Source organism: Arachis ipaensis, chromosome B01, assembly GCF_000816755.2.
Source record: "Arachis ipaensis cultivar K30076 chromosome B01, Araip1.1, whole genome shotgun sequence".
Lineage (NCBI taxonomy): Eukaryota > Viridiplantae > Streptophyta > Magnoliopsida > Fabales > Fabaceae > Arachis > Arachis ipaensis.
Genome location: NC_029785.2, coordinates 20143690 through 20164310, shown reverse-complemented (window position 1 = coordinate 20164310; position 20621 = coordinate 20143690). Strand labels below are relative to the sequence as shown.

Below are 20621 nucleotides of genomic sequence, written 5' to 3'. Positions count from 1 at the left end.
GTAAGATCCTCTCAGTGAAAATGGTCCTCTATGGTTTCTGCACGGCTAATCAACTGTCGAATTTCTCGTCTCGGATGAAAAATACCAGGCATAGCTACCGCATGGCTAATCATCTATCAGTTCCTGCTAGCGTCGGAATAGAATCCATTGATCCTTTTGCACACTGTCACTACACCCAACATTCGCAAGTTTGAAGCTCGTCACAGTCATCCCTTCCCGGATCCTACTCGAAATACCACAGACAAGGTTTAGACTTTCCGGATCCCAGGAATGCTACCAATGATTCTAGCCTATACCACGAAGATACTAATCTCACGGACTCGGTCTGTGTATTAGATATCCAAGAGAATATACTCCAGCTGTCGTCCAATGACTATGTTGAACATCATGTAGACCGCTTTGTGGTTGTCAGGCACGCGGATCTTGGCTAAGCGAGTAACGAAGATGGGGTGATTGTCACGGGTCACCCCTTCATTCTGACTTAACTGAATTAAGTACGAGAGTATATCTTGGAGAAGAAGTAGGCGTGAATTGAATAGAAAATAGTAGTAATTGCATTAATTCATGAAGAACAGCAGAGCTCCACACCTTAATCTGTGGGGTGTAGAAACTCCACCGTTGAAAATACATAAGTGAAAAAGGTCTAGGCATGGCCGAATGGCCAGCCTCCATGCCAAACGTCTAAGGACTAAACGTCCAGAGATGATCCAAAGATATGAATACAATAGTAAAAAGTGCTATTTATACTAAACTAGTAACTTAGGTTTACAGAAAATGAGTAACTAAGTACAGATAGTGCAGAAATCTACTTTCAGGGCCCACTTGGTGTGTGCTTGGGCTGAGCATTAAAGCTTTTTCGTGCATAGGCTGTTCCTAGAGTTAAACACCAGCTTTGGTGCCAGTTTGGGCATTTTACGCCAAGATGTTTTAGGCTGGCTTTGGACGCCAGTTTGGGTCATCAAATCTCGGGCAAAATTTAAACTATTATATATTGCTGGAAAGCCCAGGATGTATACTTTCCAACGCAATTGAGAGTGTGCCAATTGGGCTTCTGTAGCTCCAGGAAATCCACTTCGAGTGCAGGAGGGTCAGAATCCAACAGCATCTGCAGTCCTTTTTCAGCCTTTGAATCAGATTTTTGCTCAGGTCCCTCAATTTAAGCCAAAAAATACCTGAAATCACAGAAAAATACACAAACTCATAGTAAAGTGCAGAAATGTGATTTTTGCATAAAAAATAATAAAAATATAATAAAAAGTAACTAAAACATACTAAAAATTATGTAAAAACAATGCTAAAAAGGGTATAAATTATCCGCTCATCATTTTGTTACATATATCAGCACGTACTTTTAAGTTTTAAAGCTGTTTGATTTGAAGAGAAAATAATGCTGAACTAAAAATCTTTTTTGTCTATGCATTTATTTAATCATTGTTGTATGCGATATATCTCTTTTTCAGACATATCAACAAATTCTTTTATTAGCTTGAATGATAGCTACATGTATTTAGCAGTCGTCGAATGCTATGAAACTCTCAAGGATATCATTTATAACCTCCTGCAAGATAAGGAAGATAAGATGTAAGAAAAAAAAGATATCACTATCTCGCATGCTTACATATTTAGTTTCTATTTTTATTTCCTGATTTCATTTTTAGTATTCTCTGTTAGGATTTTGCGAAATCAGAAAATATGATTTTATTGTTTTCAACTTTTTTCTTCTCAAAATGTTGAAAACATAAACCAAACAGTAACGTTCTTTCTGCTTTTACCGGAATCCTCTTGATTATTCAAGGTCTTCCATGTATTGTGATAGGATTGTAAGCCATATTTGTGATAAAGTTGAATGGAGCATACAAGAACACACATTTGTCAAGGAATTCAAGATGAGTGGTTTGCCTTCACTTAGTGAGAAATTGGAGAAATTCCTAACTCTATTGGTAACTCTTTCCTCTCAGAATATCTCAGTTTCCTATATAGACCCTTTGAAGTCTTTATAACACTGTCTTTTCATTCTCATTGGTAGCGAGCTGAAGACGACAAACTCGAGACACTGAAGCCCCAAATAGTCAATGTTCTGCAGGATATTGTAGAAATTATCTTACAAGATGTTATGCATGATGGCCATTTGTATGTTCAAAACTTTATATATATTAAACATCACAATAAGTGCTGCATTATGATGTTGATCTGGTTTTGCTTTCTCCAGAGTCACGGAAAATCTTTGTCTCAACACCAAAGAAAGAGGACAGAGATATGTCAACATAGACACCGATTTTACTGTCAACAAATCAGTGAAGGAGAAGGTAGTCTTCACAAATAAACTTCGATTGATTCGCTGCATTATTCTTTGTGATTTTGTTTACTAAGTCTTTGTTTCTTCTATGTAGGTTATTAGGCTTCATTTGCTTTTAACAGTAAAGGAATCAACCAAAAATGTGCCTAAAAATCTGGATGCTCGCCGCCGTATCACATTCTTTGCAAATTCCTTATTCATGAATATGTCAAAGGCTCCCAAAGTTCGAAACATGTTGTCCTTCAGGTTAGTCATTATGATTAACTAATTTAATGACATGAAAGTAAAAAAAATAGAATGATTTGAAAAATGGCAAGTGCCAACTCTCTTAAGTTCTTAAATATTAAAGGCACATAATGTTTGTTTATTTTTAATTGATGCTACTATGATTGGAACTTATGTAAGCTTTTTCTTTAGTGTTTTGACACCATATTACAAAGAAGATGTTCGATATTCGATTGAGGAACTTAATAAGGAAAATGAAAATGGGATATCAATTTTATTCTACTAAAGAAAGATATACCCTGGTGAGTTTGGATTTATTTTCTCACCTATTTTTTTCTCCCTCAGTACATCTTCACTCATTTCTAAAGCAATGTAGATGAATGGCGTAATTTCCATGAGCGGCTTAATGACTTGAAAGTTGAGAGTGATGAGGATAAGAATTATTTCAAGACACAATGGGCATCTTACAGAGGACAGACACCCTTTCAAACAGGTCTTTGATCATATTGAACAATGTTCATTTTTGTTACTAAATTTGTATATGGTTTCTAATTCAAATGTTGATTTTCATTTTGTTTCTGCTAGTGAGAGGAATGATGTATTATAGGGAAGCTTTGATTCTTCAATGTTTCTTGGAATATGCTGGAGACAATGGTCAGTTATTTCCTTTATTTCAAATTCTAATTCATAGTACAGCTCCATTCCTTAAGAATGAAGTATATGTTTTTTTCTTCCTTGCAGCTATATTTAGCGGCTTCTGGACAACGGATTTTCAAGATAAAGATAAGAAGGGGCTCTTTGAATATGCACAGGCTTTGGCTGATTTGAAATTCACCTATGTTGTTTCTTGCCAAGTCTATGGTGCTCAAAAGAAATCCAAGAATCCCAAAGAGAGAAGTAGCTATACTAACATTCTTGGCCTGATGTTAGAGTGAGTCAACTATACCATTTTCCAAACTATATAAATGTACTTAATATAACAAAGTGATTCTCAAAGAAGTAATGGAATATCCTGTGTAGGAATTTAGCGGTTCGTGTCGCCTACATAGATGAAGTTGAAGAGGCAAAGGAAGGGAAATCACAGAAAGTTTATTACCCAGTTCTTGTCAAAGGAGGTGAAAAGTATGATGAGGTATGGACAAATGTTCAAATTTAAAGTCTCATTTTCCAATTATGATTCACCTAAATTTTCTAAGAAAAGGATAAACTAAGTTAGATAAAAGGATCTAGTTGAAAAATGTTTGCACAAGCTTCCTGGTTAAGAAATGGTTTTATGTTGAATTAACAGGAAGTATATCGCATCAAGCTTTCGGGTTTACCAGTTGAGATTGGTGAAGGGAAACCTGAAAATCAAAACCATGCCATTATATTCACTCGTGGTGAAGCCTTGCAGACCATAGACATGAATCAAGTAAGTTTTCTTTGGATTTAAATTGAATGTGTTAAGTGGTATTTATTTTCTATGTAATTCAGCACTCTTACTTTCTCCTTTGTATTTTAAAGGATAATTACTATGAAGAAGCATTCAAAATGAGAAATGTGTTGGAAGAATTCCGAAAAGATGGTTTTGATTAATTCAACACTCTTATTTTCTCCTTTGATTAATTTATTTCTAATGAACAATTAGTCTCTTTTTTTTGGCACAATCTTATAATGTTAATGTTTCTCTTTTCTTTCATTATGGCTCTGTTTCTTTTATTTATGTTTATGTTCATAATTTATTGATTGATCGTTCCTTAATGAAAAATGATGGTTCTATTTTTTAGCTCGTGTTTCTTGTACCATCATAATTTTTCTTTATAGTTTGAACTTGACTAATTAGTTAACGATATTAATAAAGGATATAGAAACGGTAAATCCGTTTGGCCTAATTAATTGCAAATAATTAGATAACTATATTAACTATAATATTCTGCTTAAAAATGGCATGTTACTGCAAGTTCTTTTTTATTTAAATTACAAGTTCTTTTTTATTTAAATAAATAGCTAAGCACATAAGACTTCTTTTTGGGCAGTGTGAGACTATGCCTGAGCCAGGAAATAATCCTACTAGTAGGAAGGTATATTAAAGCAAATTTCATTACCTCTAGTATAGTTATTGCTATAATATTCTGCTTAAAAATGGCATGAATTTATAACAAAGATCCATGTAAAGTACTACATATTTCCCGAGCACTGAATATTTAAACCAGATTTATTCTTTCTCGATTGGCTCAAAATTTTGCAAGAATGCTTATTTTTTTATTTTAGAATCTATTGTGTGTTTGCAAATCATCCTTAATAGTCTGTATCTGTTTTTTTATTTCAGAATGGATCATTCCTAGAGCTACTGCCTGCCGTAAGGTATTTATTTATCTTATCAAGGCAAAAGCAAGTTCTCATACCTTTGCCTGTAAAAACAATTTTTTATGGGTACAAATGGTAATTTCTTTTTTCTATGGGTAGATATGTCAGCGTTTTCAACTTTCGTGGGTACAAATGGTAGTTTACTCTTTCTTGTATATTCATATTCTAAGTAGTAAAAACATTAGATAGTTTAAATACATTATTAGATATTAACATAGTTTAGGAAACTGGATGGTAGATTTGACTAATTAGTGCTTATTGCAATGCTTGTATTTTGGTAAGTTTAGTAAGATAAACTTTTGTATAGGAATTATTACTTTTGATTTCCAATAATAAAAAATTATATATTATATTAATACTTTGTTTATGAGTTATAATATTTCATTTATGGATTATGATTTTTTGTTATTGTGAAATTTTAATCACAAAATTATTTAATGCGATAAAAATGTCGGTAAAAACTGCTTTTTTAAACGATAAAAAATGTCATTTTTACCTGGTAAAAATGCCGTTTTAACCAATAAAAATGCCACTATCAGGGTAAAAATGGCGGTTTAAAAATGCGTTTTAATCAACCAAAACGTCATTCTGTCAGGGTAATAATGGCGGTTCAAACTGCCATTTTAACCTATTAAAAACCGTCGTTTTAACCCTGGAAATAACGGTGGTGTGAACCGCCATTTTAACCTATCCAAAAACTGCCATTCTTGGTAATAATGGTGGTTCAAACCGCCGTAAATACAAAAAAAAACTACCATTTTTACCAGAATTTTTGTAGTGAAATATAAACCGAGAGTATTTAAACTCCCGGGTCGTCTTCCCTAGGAGTTGCATGAAATGCTCAATTATTGGATATGGGGGATTTGGGGGTTTTGATTATAAGAGGCAAGAAATTTAAATGACAAGTAATTAAATGGAAAGCAAGTAAAAGCAATGAAAATAGAAATTAAATGGTAAAAAGAACTCTTGGCAAGAATTGGGAAATTAAAGATTCCTATCCTAGTTATGGACTACAAACATGGTAATTGTGTAGAATTAATCCCAATTAGTCAATCCTAACATCGAGAATTAGTCAAAAGGGCATAATTGATCTCAATCCACAAGTCCTAGCCAACTTTATTAATGGAAGGCTTAGAGTTAGTGGAAACCAAATCAACTAACAATTCTAACACAATGTGGAATGGACATCCACAACTCAAGTTCACCTAATTACTCAATTTCTCAACCAAGAGTGTGAAAAACTAGGCAAAAATCTAACCAAGCATTTTATCAAACACTTGGAAGGTATAAAAAGAAAGTATGATAAAATAACAAGAAATAATAAATTCTACAACTACCAACCAAGAAAAGTAAGAATAACAACTTAATTAAGCCATAAAGGAACATAAAATATAAATTGCATTAAATGAAAATCAAAATAACAAGAGTGCTCATAAACATAAAAAAGTAACCAAAATGAGAAATTAACAAGATAAACTAAGGAAATTAACACAATAGAACAAAGAAAGGTAGAAGAAACTAGATGAAAACAAGAATTAAAAAGAGAAATTACAAAGGAATTAAGCTAGAAACCCTAATTTCTAGAGAGAAGAGGGAACTTCTCTCTCTAGAAAATGACCTACATGATACTAAACTATACCTAATTGCTCTCCCCCCTCTCACATGGAATGATGGCCCTTTGATATAGCACTCAATCAGTTTCAGAAAGTCCCAAAACTTGGCTCTAGAGGCCCAGAAATCGCCCCTAGCGATTTGCATTAATGAGGTCACGTGCGCTAAGTTGTGCGTACGCACAGATGTGTGCGTACACACACGTGCTGAATTTTCTCTTGTGCATACGCATAGAATGTTGTGCGTACGCACACATGCTGTTGTGCTTCTTGTGCGTATGCATAGTAGGTTGTGCATACGCACACTCCAGTGTGTGCTTCTCCTTTGTTTTCTTCATGTTTCCTCCCTCTTGCATGCTTCTCCTCCACTCTTATCAAGCCATTCCTACCTCTTACACCTGAAATCACTCATCAAAAGCATCAAAGCATCGAATAAAATGAAAGTGGAATAAAATTGGTTAAATTAAGCACAAAATAGCATGTTTTCACAATTAAGTTCAATTTAAGGAGAGAACACAAAAGTATGTGATGAGCGGATATTTTATACGCTTTTTGGGGATAATTTCATATAGTTTTGAGTATGTTTTAGTTAGTTTTTAGTTTATTTCCAGTAGTTTTTAGGAAAAACTCATGTTTCTGGACTTTACTATGAGTTTGTGTGTTTTTCTGTGATTTCAGGTATTTTCTGACTGAAATTGAGGGACTTAAGCAGAAATCAGATTCAGAGGTTGAAAAAGGACTACTGATGCTGTTGGATTCTGACCTCCCTACACTCAAAGTAGATTTTCTGGAGCTACAGAACTCGAAATGGTGTGCTTCCAATTGCGTTGGAAAGTAGACATCCAGGGATTTCCAGCAATATATAATAGTCCATACTTTGCACAAGAATTGACGACGTAAACTGGCGTTCAATGCCAGCGTTCTCCTCACTGAAGAATGCAGTGCAGTCATTCTGAAAAGCTTTCCTGAAAAGCTTAAAGACCCTGGGAGTTTTCTGATACCATGCATATTGGAAGGTGATTGCACCAAGACAGCCTTATGCGATCTTGGGGCAAGCATCAACCTAATACCTGCATCCACTATCAGGAAGCTTGGCTTAACTGAAGAAGTTAAACCAACCCGGATATATCTCCAACATGCTGATGGTTCCACTAAATACCCATCAGGCGTGATTGAGGACATGATTGTCAGAGTTGGGCCATTCGCCTTTCCCACTGACTTTGTTGTGCTGGAAATGGAGGAGCACAAGAGTGCTACTCTCATTCTAGGAAGACCCTTCCTAGCAACTGGACGATCCCTCATTGACGTCCAGCAGACGATCCCTCATTGACGTCCAGCAGGGGGAAATAACCCTGAGAGTCAACGATGACAAGTTCAAGTTGAACGCTGTCAAAGCCACGCAGCATCCAGACACATCAACAGACTGCATGAAAGTTGACCTTATTGACTCAAGTTCACTGACACTAAGGTAAAGAATCATTTGCATAAGTTTACAGGGTTACAGAAGGAATCTACACACAAAACAGAGATAGGGAGCTTACTGGCAAGGCCATTTTGGGCGTTCAGCGCCCAAAATGGGCATCCAGTGGGCGCTGGATGCCAGTAAGGATAGCTATCTGGCGTTCAACGCCAGAAAAGGGCAACAACTGGGCGTTGAACGCCCAGGATAGCAGCAATTATTCATAATTCAACTGATAAACATAATTGATTTCCTGACTAAGATTTACAAGATAACCATAGATTGCTTCAAACCAACAATCTCTGTGGGATTCGACCCTTACTCACGTAAGGTATTACTTGGACGACCCAGTGCACTTGCTGGTTAGTTGTGCGAAGTTGTAAGAGAGTAATGTGAACAGTAACATTACAATTTCGTGCACCAGTATGCTATTTGGATGAATAAATGTGGGTTTATATGATGAAATCCACTCAAATCAATCCAAAATTTATCATCAAATATGGATTCATCAAGTAATCAAAGCACGTGGCAAATTCATTATGGATTTATGCTTATTATCTGAATCCAACGAATTATGATAAGGAGATTTACCGGCTCCTAGGTTGACTTTTTCTTCTTTTCTTTCTTATTGCATTTGAGTTTTTTGTAAATGAAAGGGGTCATTTATCCTTAACTAGTATATTTAGTATCTCATTTGATGTTAGTTTTAACTTTGTTGTTTAGTGGCATGGGTCCTTCTCCTCTTCTGTTACATTCACATGCCTTACCACCAACGAAAGATTAAGAAGCTGCTTCTGTAAGTGCTTATTTTGGACATTATTCTTGATTTTTCTCTTGTTCATTTGCATTGCTCCAACAAATTCATACTTTTTTTAAACTATCATTCATTTGTTTTTTCATTTCTGAACCAATTTTATGTCTTTCATGATTAGAGTTTTATGAGCACTTCCATGTTGAAACACTATATTTTTTGTGTTGTCAATAGAAGAAGAAATTTGTTATTGAGAAATAAAAGACATAGTGTTGTGAATTATCTTTCAAAAGCTTAAACTATTGTGTAGAGGAACATGAATGACTTTATATCTGACAGACCTCCTCAATAGCCTTTTTTGGGGTTGATACATGAACAATATATAGGCCCATTTTAATTTGTGTTGAAATATTTTATATTGAACAAAGGGGAGAAACAAGGATTGAACTTTAACCTTTGTGTTCATAAAAGTGCCAATACCTTGCTGTGAGCTCTCTCTCCTAAAAGCATGTTATTGGTGTGCTTATCACTGTTGCTAAGTAGTTTACAGCTTCTAAATGCTTTTCTGCTTTACAAAATATGGTTTTGCCGTTGGCTATAACTGACTTGTATTATTATTCCAGATTACTCAGTTGACGCCATAGGCTCAACTTCGACATGAGTTTGTATGCCAAGTTTGTAGTGAAGATCACGGTAACAAAAACAAACAAGAAGATTGGTGTATACTATGGAAAGGGTCGGAGAATGATTATATGGTATACAAACACTGAACTCTGCCAAGGCTCACTGCCAAAATTTTATCAAGGTGAGGGTGCCGGTAGCTTAAGGTGAATGCACCGATAACATTCAAGCTCAGGACGCTGAAGCTGAGGAAGGTGAAGGTCTTGGGGGAATGCCAGTTGCTAGTGGATAACTTGTCATCTAATAATCTCATAGGCTGATAGGCATCAAGGCTAGCAACTGTAAATTTAGGATGAAACCTTAGATTTGAGCGTGTACATGAGAGAGCTAGATATTATGTGTGCTTTATTATTGTCATTTGTGGCGAGTACTTTTGCACATGCTTAACATAAATAAAATTATATTATGCCCAATTGATTAAAATGTCTGATTCAATATAAACAAAAGAAACATTTGCAAATTGAACAAAATAAAATTAATTAAGCACTAATTTTAAACAAGTTTATGCGTTAACATAATTGAAACCAATACTTAAAACTAATTATGCACTAACATCAACAAAATTATGCATTAAAACAAATAAAAGAAATTTATACACAGTTGAAACAAAATCTTAAACTAATTGACAATTATTTGCACTAATGTTAAACCAAAATACCAAAATGTTATAAGGTTGAAATACCAAATTCTGTATACAATACTAATCTTGCATTAATGCGTGGCAAAATGATAACTCTAAAAGGGATTAACTCTAATAATAAGTATGCAATATAGCTCTAATAAATTTGGCTTTTTGACTATTTCCCAATGACGAAAATGTTTTTTCCAGCTGAGAATTTGTGGAGAACTTGAGTGCAATAGAAATAACTTCATTATCGATGAATCCAAGTTCGCTAAGTATATCACTAGCCTTTTTTTCCTCATGAGTGTTTACCATAGCTTGAGCAAAAGCATCCAAATGCTTTCCCTATTGATCAAACACATATTTCAACGTGTCAGTTAACTCCATCATCTTGGTATCCTTTGCCGCTTTAGATGAGTAAGGCTTATTTCCTTGTTTATTCTTAGTAGATGAAGCCACATAATTTGATTGTTGGAGTTAGAAATTCACTGAAATCATGGTTTGAGTTAAACATATCCATATTTTCTTTGTCCATTTCTTCATCCCCATTCTTTTACACTTCTTCTTCAGCATCATTGCTGCATACAACAGCATTCCCATTTGCTCTTTCCTTACAAAATATTTTTTTCAAGCACGTATAAAAGGGAAAAGACTTTCTTGGAGTATACAACCTTACTCCTTGTTTCTAGAAAAAAAATAAAACATCAACAAAGAAGGACAGATTGTCAAGTAGAATAAAGTTAATTCAACAAAATCAAACTTGTAAACCAACCTTCATATAAGCAGCTAAGATCTCTTTGTTGTCTACAACCACACATTGCTTTACATCATCTCATCCAAAATCGCTATAGGCTGCCATGTCAGTAGCAAATTGATATTTCTCTTTCAGTCTCTTAACCTTATTTTTGCAATGACTTATTTAAAAGCCACCAATTGAAAACCTCTCATTCATTTTTGAAGAAAGATTCTCAAAAGATCCAGGCCTAAATTGACCTGCATCAGCTCTTCTTCCTTCAATGACAAGCCCCTTCATAAAACTAACAAATACCCCTGTCTCTTCATCAGTCCAGACATGTCTGTCCATTTGTCCCTACAATCTAGATTAATTCAATCAAAATTCAAGTGAACATACTAAGCACATGATGACATCATTGTTATAATTTATCAATATGATATATTTTAAAAAAATGGTACATCTTGTAAAAACACAACATCAATAACGATTACAGTTTCACCATTAGGTCTTACAATACAAAATCCAACACAACAAATTATCATAATAATTCAAATAAAATACACATACAACAAATAAACCAACTAATTAATTCGACTATGCATCCACTCATTGTACATTTCATGTGTTAAGTTATCTCGCCAAGCAATCCATTTGTTGCTGCCCTCTACACTGTCAATTATTTTATCGTTGCCATCTTGGTTATCACCATGCTCCTCTCCAATAAGTACTTGCTCATTCTCAAGTAATATGTCCTCCTCCAAATCAGAGTCCATATTAAGCCAAATAAGGTTTTGCAATAGACAACAAGCAATAATTATTCTATTTTGTGTCTTAATTTGGTAGAAATAAAGACTCCTCAAAATTGCCCATCTCTTCTTTAGTAAACCAAAATAACGCTCAATAATGTTCCTAGCTGAAGAGTGCTTATTGTTAAAATATTCTCGAAATTTTCTAGGCACATTTCTACCATAGGCCCATTCTTGTACGTAGTATCAAGTATGCCAATATGGTGCTAGAAACCCCTTGCAATCAATATAACCAGCATCCACCGAATAATAAGTCCTTATAAATTAAAAGAGATACGTTATGAGGATTAAGAAATTTGTATGAACTAAAAGTTTTAAAGTATTTTTGTTACCTAAAATTTAATTATTACATACCAATTGGTATCTTGAGGTTATTACGATGTGAAATAGCATCTCTCACAACTCTTGAATCCGATGCGGATCCTTCCCATCCACTAAGTACATACACAAAATTCATATCTCGATTGCATACGCCTAGAACGTTGGTTGATATTTTACCCTTTCTTGCTCGGTATCTTGATTTATCTTCTTCAGGGACAGTCACATCTATATATGTTCCATCTAATGCTCCTAGACAATTCTAAACCAAAGAAATTGAAGTGTTAAATAACGGGCTATAGACACGTATCACTGAGGACAATACTTTATTAAAATACCTACTTATTATTTCTCCTGACCTATAAAATCTAACTTGAAGTGTGCGATTCTTTTTATGATGAGCTAATATTATTAAAAATGTAATCACTTGCTCAGGTGTATTTACATGACATTCTTCGCTTAATCCACCCTCAACCATTTATGTAACTAACATAATCTTCCTAATTCATATACACTCATTCGTAATTCCCAAATACAATTCCTATCGCCTCCTCCTATTATGTGGTTTAACACATTTCGTCTTATGTATGAACTGTAACTTAAAATTGGTCGTTTAGATAATATAAAATAATAATTTAATTGTCCGGAATAGGTTAGAAAACTTAGACATCTTTATTTGAAAATTTAACGGTGAAATTTACGTTCAGTAGATTTTTCCGAGTGAAAAAATGTAATTATCTGCGAAAAATTGCGTAAAAACGCGTACCAGTTATTTAGCCGGCAGTACCGGCTTAAGTCTGTCCTGTACTGCGTGAGAGAAAATAAAACAATAGATAAGCTTAGAAAAATATTTAGAATTGAAAATTGAGCGCCAATCTTATAGGTTTTGGCCAAAAGGTAGGCCAAACGAACCTAAAATGCTAACGGGTTGGACTGAGCCCAAATTGGGCATAAGCCCAACATATAAATATACTAACTTAATGAGCATTCAACTCATAACTCACACACACACAAGACCTAGCAGCTGAGTTGAAGGAGAAGAGAACACTATTCACTTCTCTCTTCTTTTACTTGTAACTTGAGCTACGGTGGTCTGATTTGCGTGCCATTTGTGGCCATGCAAAGCTCTTGCTGAAACTATCATTTCTAACTAAATAAAGTAGGTAAGAACTTGAAATCTATGCTCCAGTTTTCATTCCTAATAGTTTCACATTTTTTGCTTTAGTTCTTGAATAGATTTTGTGATTTTTGTTGTTTAGGGGTGATCTAGCATTAGTTTATTGTTGGATTTTGCCCCTAATACCATCGGACAAGGTAAGTCTCTTCGAAACTCTTGTGATTTGATGTTTTGGTTAGCCCTAGTGTTGATTTTGGTTTATGATATGATGTTAGATTGAGGTTTGGTGATTTTTGGAGTTATTTTGGCTACTTGGAGCTTTGAGATTGAGTTTGAAGCTTTTGGATTAAGCTTGGTGGCCTTGCTTTGGTGTTTTGTGCATTTTGGAGAATCGGCCAAGGTATGGTTTTGGTTTTCTTTAGGTAATATGTAATGTTTTGTGAAACTTAGGCTAGTGGACCTTAGGATATGATTGAATTGATTGTTGATAATTATTGAAATGATGATGTATGTTGTTGATTATTAATGTGGTGATGAATTTGGATGAGAATGAACGTTAAAGAGGACTAGTGATAATAGATGATGAATGATGTTTATGAATAGTTGAAATGTGCAAAATTGTTGATATTTGTAATCTTAAATTGGAAATTGTAGATTTTGTTGAACTATGGAGGGAAGAGATGGAAAATTGAGTGAAATAGGTGTAAAAATGATTGAGGTGCAATGGAATAGTAAATTGTAGTGTGTGGTAGTGATTTGATGTGATTTTTGATTGGGTTTGTTTTGGTTTGGTTTGGAGTTTCGGAAAACTAGAGAACTTTGTTTAATTTTAGGGAGGACTCAATTTCAAATATCTCAAGGCATTTAATCTTGTCATGTTGGGTAAATAGGGTTGGAGATTAGTTACTAAACAGAATTCTCTAATTTACAAAGTATTCAGAAATAAATATTTCTTCTACTCTTCTTTCTTAAAAGTAGATATGGGGAGTAATCCATCCTACGGTTAGAGAAATTTGCTAGAAGGCAAAAAGATCATAGAAAATGGAGTAATGTGGTAGATTGGAAGATGCAATCAAGTTAGAATCAGGAATGATCTTTTGTTAAAATATTTTAAATTTTGTTAAAATATTTTAAATCCATCTCAGGCCATGTTTCTACAATCTCAAATTCTAATCTAGAATGGTTTCTCAACTAATCACAATAGACAAGAAATGGAAAAATAGGAAAATAACAAATTTATTCAATCTAGACATTTCAGCAGATATTCTTTAGACAACCATTAATAAGGATGATGATACACTAACTTGGATCAAGGAGATGACTTAATAATACTCTCTCTCATCAGGATACTAGATTGTCTTTCAATTCTACAACCTACCTTTGCAGAATTTACTAAAGAAATATTAAAAGAAGGAGCTATGACAAACACTTGGGACCTCCAAGTTGCACCCAAAATCAAGTACTTTACTTGGAAAGGGTTACATAGAGGGGTTCTGATGGGACAAGCCTTACCATGAAGAATCCCCTTCGTCTCCTCCTTCTATTCGTGCAACCCTAAACATTGGAATTGGCTTTCAATTATGTTATTGCATGTCCTAATTCGAAAAATGTTTGAAGATCAGTGAACATTCAAGTCCTAGTGGATAATATGAAAGAAGATCAATTTTGAAATTGGGGGCTCTACATCCTGGAGGACGAAATTAGTAGCGCAAATGGTGCGCGAAAATGAAACTAGCACAACTGAACCGGCAAGTGCACCGGGTCGTCCAAGTAATACCTCAGGTGAGTGAGGGTCGAATCCCACGAGGATTGTCGGATTAAGCAAGCTGTAGTTATCCTGCAGATCTTAGTCAGGTGAATAGAAAGTTGATTGTTGTTGCAAGCGCATAAATAAAACAATAATGAAAGCAATAAAGAATTGATGTAGAAACAATAGTTAGAAATCGGTTAAGGCCTCGGAGATGCTTGTTCTTCCAGATTAATACTTCTTACTGACTACTTTAACGATGAGTGATTCATTCAATGGCAAGGCTGTAAGTGATTAAGCCATGGGTCGTGGTCATTAATCTCCTCTGGTTCAGACCAAACACCAGCCGTGATAGTTCAATCTGGAAGAAGGTGAAGCTCGTGCAATTCAATCTCTGATGATCCTACTCAAAACGCCATAGACAAGGTCGGATCTTCTGGATCGGAGAGTGAAGCTCTATGATTCTAGCCTTGAACGCCACAGGGACCTCAATTATCCATGACTAACGAGATTTTATGTCACATATCCCAATTAGCCCAAATAACTTGTTGGAACCTGTGATGTACTCTCAAGCTGTAGCTCAATACTATTCGGGTCAGGACTCGTAAAAAACTCATGTAGAATAAGGGGTAGTCGTACTTAAGAATCATCAAAATTGCTTTCATTTCTTTTCATTTATTTATACATTTATGTATGATTGATTATGTTTTATTGGGCATTGTGTTTGTATTTTAGAATTCATAAAGATCTTTTGTTAATTTGAATTGTTCATTCTTCAGATTGCTCTCTCTTTACTTGGCTTTTCGAGCATTTTCTTCACCTGTAATAATAATATATTGCTTATGTTTTCGAACATGTAGTTTTATTTCTCATCTTTACAAATTCTCATCATCTTGATGGTTTGCTACTTTTTGTGCATCATCATTCAGATTCCAAGACAATTGTTGTATTTTATTCTTTATATATATATATATACACACAATCCTTTCATTTGCTTAGTTTGTTAATTCTCAATTTCTTTACCTATATATAGGCTAATAGTACTCAGTGTTACAAGTGAGTGCGACAAATTAGTGTTACAAGTCTGAAGTGTGCTTTTTTTTTTCACAAGTCCTTTTTGTATTTGTCATTTAAAAAAAATCATAATTTTCTCTTATTCAAAATATTAGTCTCTGTTTGAGTTTATAATTACGTTAATTTTTTTAGTTTTACAAGGTATGAAAAGTATAACAATAAAGTGTCACTACCATTTCTATTAGCGGTTTTGCTATCTTCTTATGTGAATTGACTCATAACTTGCATCAGGTTAGTTTTTTTAGTATGCTTCTTAATGAATATGTTAATTAATTTTTGAGTGTTATATCTCTCTGATCTGAATGGATGAATGGAACTCCCCTATTATGCTTTGCAAGGAATCATTCAAATGGAGGCCTGTTTTACCTTTTCTAGATTTGTTGCAATTTGAATGCTACTTCATATCATTGTTGGTTCTACGTACTAGCATATGAGGAAGATATCAGGTTCTATAACAAAGGATTGATAATTGCTTTAACTCAATATTGTGATTTATACTAATCCTACCGTTAAACTCTTTTAATGTATTAGAATGAGGATGAATTCTAATTTTTCGAAATCAGAGGTGAATGACGATAGTGATGATGATAAAGAGGTGATGGAGCTTTGTAATTTATTTTCACTTCTAAAATATATTCTGACATTAGTTGCTATTGTTTGATAATGAGTTTGATTTGTTGTTATTTTGTAGGAGAATGAGTGAAATAGTTGGTGTGGTGAAAGAAAAGGTTCTGGAGTGGGTGGAAATAATTTCATTCATCATTCTTCACATGGTTTATAGCTTAGAATATGGTTTTCATTGATTGTTGCACTCAGGCCTTAGTAGTTTCTAAAGAATAGTAGTTTCTTATTTTTAGATCTGTTATTATGTTCAATTTATTGTCATAATCATGATGTATATCTATCCACTTTGCTATTATTGCATAAATTTTATAACTAGATCTAATAGTGATAAGATTGTTTATGATTAACAATTGATGAGTTTTTCCACCAAGTGTTTTAATATTCTTATTATTTAACTCTCTTCTCGAATGAAAACGTGAATATATAAGAATTAACAAATCTAAGAAGATTTTAATCTTTGTTAAATAATTTGGGTCTTTTAAAGTTATCTTTGGGTATTCGAATTCAATGGTTTTAAAATATCGCTCAGTTTATGGCTAAAACATTAATTTATTTTCATTCCATACAAAAAGATTTTTTAATTTTTACATTCAGATAACATATTATCTTTCATTTGTTTCTAATAATATTCGACTAATGGTTAAATTAATTTTTTTCCACAAGAGTTACAAAAAAGTTTATTTTTCATAGCATGTTAATTTTGTTTTGTTTTGTTAATTAAAATTTTGTTAAATTATATAAATTCTATCATATATGTAATTATATGATAGAATCTCGTACCTAAAAAAAATCATAGGATAGAATCATGAAAAATTATTATTGTATATGATCATATTCATTCTCAAATTTGATGGAAGCCTATAAAAATTCACGTCTATTTTTAATATGCTCATAAAAAGAATTATTAACTAGAATAAGTCTTTTCCGTACATGACACGAGTTACTAATTTGTTTATTAAAATTTTAATTTTATAGTTAAAATTTTTATGGAAAGTTAATATTAAATTGTTTTGTTCACAACTTTTATTATACAATTATTAATTGGTTTAATTACTCTTTTGATCCCTATGGTTTCGTGAAATTTTTAATTAGGTCCCTATACTTTTTTTCTTTTTAATTGGGTCCCTGCACCAAATTTTTTTTTCAATTAAGTTCCTTTTAGTAGTAATTGGCTTAATTTTATAGGGACCCAACTAGAAAAAAAAGAATTGGTACATGGATCTAAATAAAAGGACAAAAAAGTGTAAAGACCCAATTAAAAAAAAAATTTAGTGCAAGGACTCAATTAAAAAAAAAAATATAGAGACCTAATTAAAAATTTTGCAAAACTATAAAGACCAACAGAGTAATTAAACCTTATTAATTTTTATTAAATTATTTTATTCACAAATTTTATCTTATATACTCTTGCATTCTTCAAAAAAGTAAAATTATGTTTGCTGTTTGCTGTGTTGTTGAGTTGTTAGTTGAATTGTTATTGCCTCAGTTGTTTTTATAATGTAATGTATTTTTGTTGCTGCTGCTGCTGTGTTGTTAAATCAGCTGCTATGTTGTTGAGTTTTTGTAATTTGAATCTATTGTTATTGAAGCCCGTTGATTAAATTACACGAGTCCATTTTCGAATTTCCCAAGTGTTTTTATTGTATATCTTACTTATTTGACATGATAAAGGAGTAAATTTATTATCATCTTTAATATTCTACTGCTAATGTTCTGGGGAAATGTGACCTAGAAGTTGACTCCGTGACTAAGCATTGAAACTAAGAGGGATTATAATCCTTTTATTTTAAATGAGAACTGCCTTTGTTATTTATTTTTATCCACTTTCGATTATTGTCACATGTTTAAATTAAAATAGACACTTCTTGAAAAGTAAGAAGGCCATGTCCATGTGTTTGACATGTTAAGAAAAGAACGAATACCGCAGTAATATGTATATCATTTTCCGTTTGAGTTCATTTTGTTTGAGTCTATGCTGGTCACATCGGATTAAAGATTGTGGAGGTGCATCAGCTGTATCTGTTTATTTGTGACCATGCACAAGTATGCATTCTTGACTTTTAGGCAACCATATTAATCAACATCCATTATGTTGTTTATTTGCATTCTGAAGCATTCTTTGAAATTTGATGCTTACAATTGAAAATTTCATTGTATCTTATCCTTTATTGTGTATCCTGATGCTCAAGCAATGGATCGATTTCTTTGCTAGTGGGGTTTTTAGTTTTCACTTTTTCTTGAATACTAATATGCATTTTTTTTATCTTTTTATTTTTTCCAGTATTCTGATGCAACAAGAACAACAGTGACATGTTTTGCACCTCACAACCAACTTGGGTAAGTGTTAAAATTTTGAAGAATACCTATGCTTTAGTTTAAGAATAGGAAATAAATACAGCGATATTGAATTTTCAGGGGTTTTTTGTGTGTATTTTATGGATGTAAAAAGCTAAAGCATTAATCTCTGGTAGGGATGATGTTTTAATAACTTCTTAGGATAAGATTTATAATTTGAGCTTTTTAGTATTCAAAAGGTCTATTTGCTATAATATGGTTCTCTCAGTACACCAAAAAAATATGGTTCTCTCGGTTTCAGAAGACACAAGTACATTGACTACATTGTCTCTCTCTTTTTTTTTTTTTGGAGTGAGTTCTCCATTTTTTCTTGTTGTATCATAAGTAGGCAATGATAGAGGTATGAAATGAATTTTCTACCTATGCCTATTTGCTTGGAAATAGATTACAAAATCCTGGAGTTGCTTTATCTCAGCCTACTGGTAAAGAGTTCACAGCATAGTATTCCATATGTTTGTCTTCCACAATTTAGCTTGTTAAAAAAAAATCTAAAATCCGCACCAATTTTTTTTTTCATTAGACCCTTGGGTGCAGCCATTCCCTAAATCCAGCTTAATTTGGGATTCTTTGCACTGGGCTGTCCATTACAACCTGGTACCAATCTCAGTTTTCGTTAAGAAAATTTTACATACCCTGCCAAAAATGGGAGATGGAGAAACACTGCAATGCACCTCCTCAAATTCCTTTTTGTGCATGACACATTTTCAACTCTTCTTTTCAAGCCATTTGTTGTCAATCACTATGGATACATGGTTTAGATATAAATATTTTATTTTTATGAAAATTGTGATTTACCCCCTACATTTGCATCATATGCAATTTATTTTCTTAACTTTTAAAATGTTCAACTTGATATCTTGAAATTATCAAATGATGCAAAGGAAGTCTTCTGATAACTTTATTCAAGGATAATGTTTTTAATAAAACACATTAGGGCTATTTTGTAAGATGTCAATTTTAATGCCACCTAACAAAAGGACCATTCTTATTTTGTAATGTTAGGGACTTTGTGACCGAAAGAAGAGGTTTGGGACCATGAAGAAGTTGGAGGAGAACTAACCCCACTCCACAAACCTCTAACCACAATTTACGAACTTAAATGGCAGCTTTGGGTTTCTTTGCCAAGCCCCTCGTTTGCTCATGAAACCCAACCCCTTCTTCCTCCTCTCTCTTCACAACATCCATTGCAAACCTTATTCTACTACACTTTCCTATCACCTCATGGCCCAACAAACCAATGATTCGAACCGACCAGAGGAACCTGACAACAACCTTTGCTCCTACCAACAGGAAGTAGAACAGAATGACTCACTGCTGTCATGCATGGATTATCCAGGTCGGGCCCTAACTGGAGAATCTCGGGTAGAGTATGCCTGGACCTATTGGGCCAAGTTGGGCCGGCCCAGATTCATAGTGGCACCCATGGTGGACAACTCAGAGCTTCCATTTCGATTGTTGTGCCGTAAGTATGGTGCGTCTGCAGCCTACACGCCCATGTTGCACTCGCGAATCTTCAATGAGACTGAGAAGTACAGAAAGGAAGAATTCACCACTTGCAAGGTAAAAATAACAGTAAATTTAAAACCCTAGATTCCAATGTTGCAGTTGTGCATTGTTAATTTATTTTGCTTTAGTTTTGGGTGTAATTGCAGGAGGATCGACCATTGTTTGTCCAATTTTGTGCCAATGATCCTGATGTATTATTAGAAGCTGCACGCAGGGTGGAGCCTTATTGTGATTATGTTGATATTAATCTCGGGTAATTATATTCAATGTTTTGTTGACAACCTGGTTCAGATACAATTTCTATTTTGGTTTGAGTTTAGGGTTTAATTTTGATATATAAAAAAGAAA

The 20621-nt window shown here is 33.7% G+C and overlaps 3 protein-coding genes across 4 annotated transcripts in view; all 3 read left to right on the top strand.

The window, feature by feature from the left end:
• On the top strand, window positions 1390-3906 carry LOC107627109 (callose synthase 7-like). Of its 2 annotated transcripts, none has more exons than XM_021118822.1 (5): window positions 1390-1581; window positions 1796-1940; window positions 2027-2110; window positions 2210-2330; window positions 3785-3906. In XM_021118822.1, the coding sequence occupies exons 1-4, from the start codon at window positions 1415-1417 to the stop codon at window positions 2321-2323; spliced, it is 510 nt and encodes a 169-aa protein (XP_020974481.1). In that variant the 5' UTR covers window positions 1390-1414; the 3' UTR covers window positions 2324-2330; window positions 3785-3906. The 2 variants fall into 2 exon arrangements, with proteins under 2 accessions (XP_020974481.1, XP_020974488.1); XM_021118829.1 differs by lacking the exon at window positions 3785-3906 and adding an exon at window positions 2391-2409 and having other exon boundaries at window positions 2212-2306.
• On the top strand, window positions 2809-5189 carry LOC110270138 (putative callose synthase 6). The gene is made up of 8 exons (XM_021118816.1): window positions 2809-2823; window positions 2898-3014; window positions 3107-3175; window positions 3263-3452; window positions 3542-3653; window positions 3810-3932; window positions 4537-4581; window positions 4830-5189. The coding sequence occupies exons 3-8, from the start codon at window positions 3115-3117 to the stop codon at window positions 4944-4946; spliced, it is 648 nt and encodes a 215-aa protein (XP_020974475.1). The 5' UTR covers window positions 2809-2823; window positions 2898-3014; window positions 3107-3114; the 3' UTR covers window positions 4947-5189.
• Window positions 18635-20621, top strand: part of LOC107627100 (tRNA-dihydrouridine(16/17) synthase [NAD(P)(+)]-like) — a 4189-nt gene continuing 2202 nt past the window's right edge. The window contains exons 1-3 of the mRNA XM_016329967.2: window positions 18635-18749; window positions 19770-20327; window positions 20420-20526. Of these exons, the coding sequence (XP_016185453.1) occupies window positions 19908-20327; window positions 20420-20526 (527 nt within the window). The 5' untranslated portion in view covers window positions 18635-18749; window positions 19770-19907. The remainder of the gene's footprint in view (window positions 18750-19769; window positions 20328-20419; window positions 20527-20621) is intronic.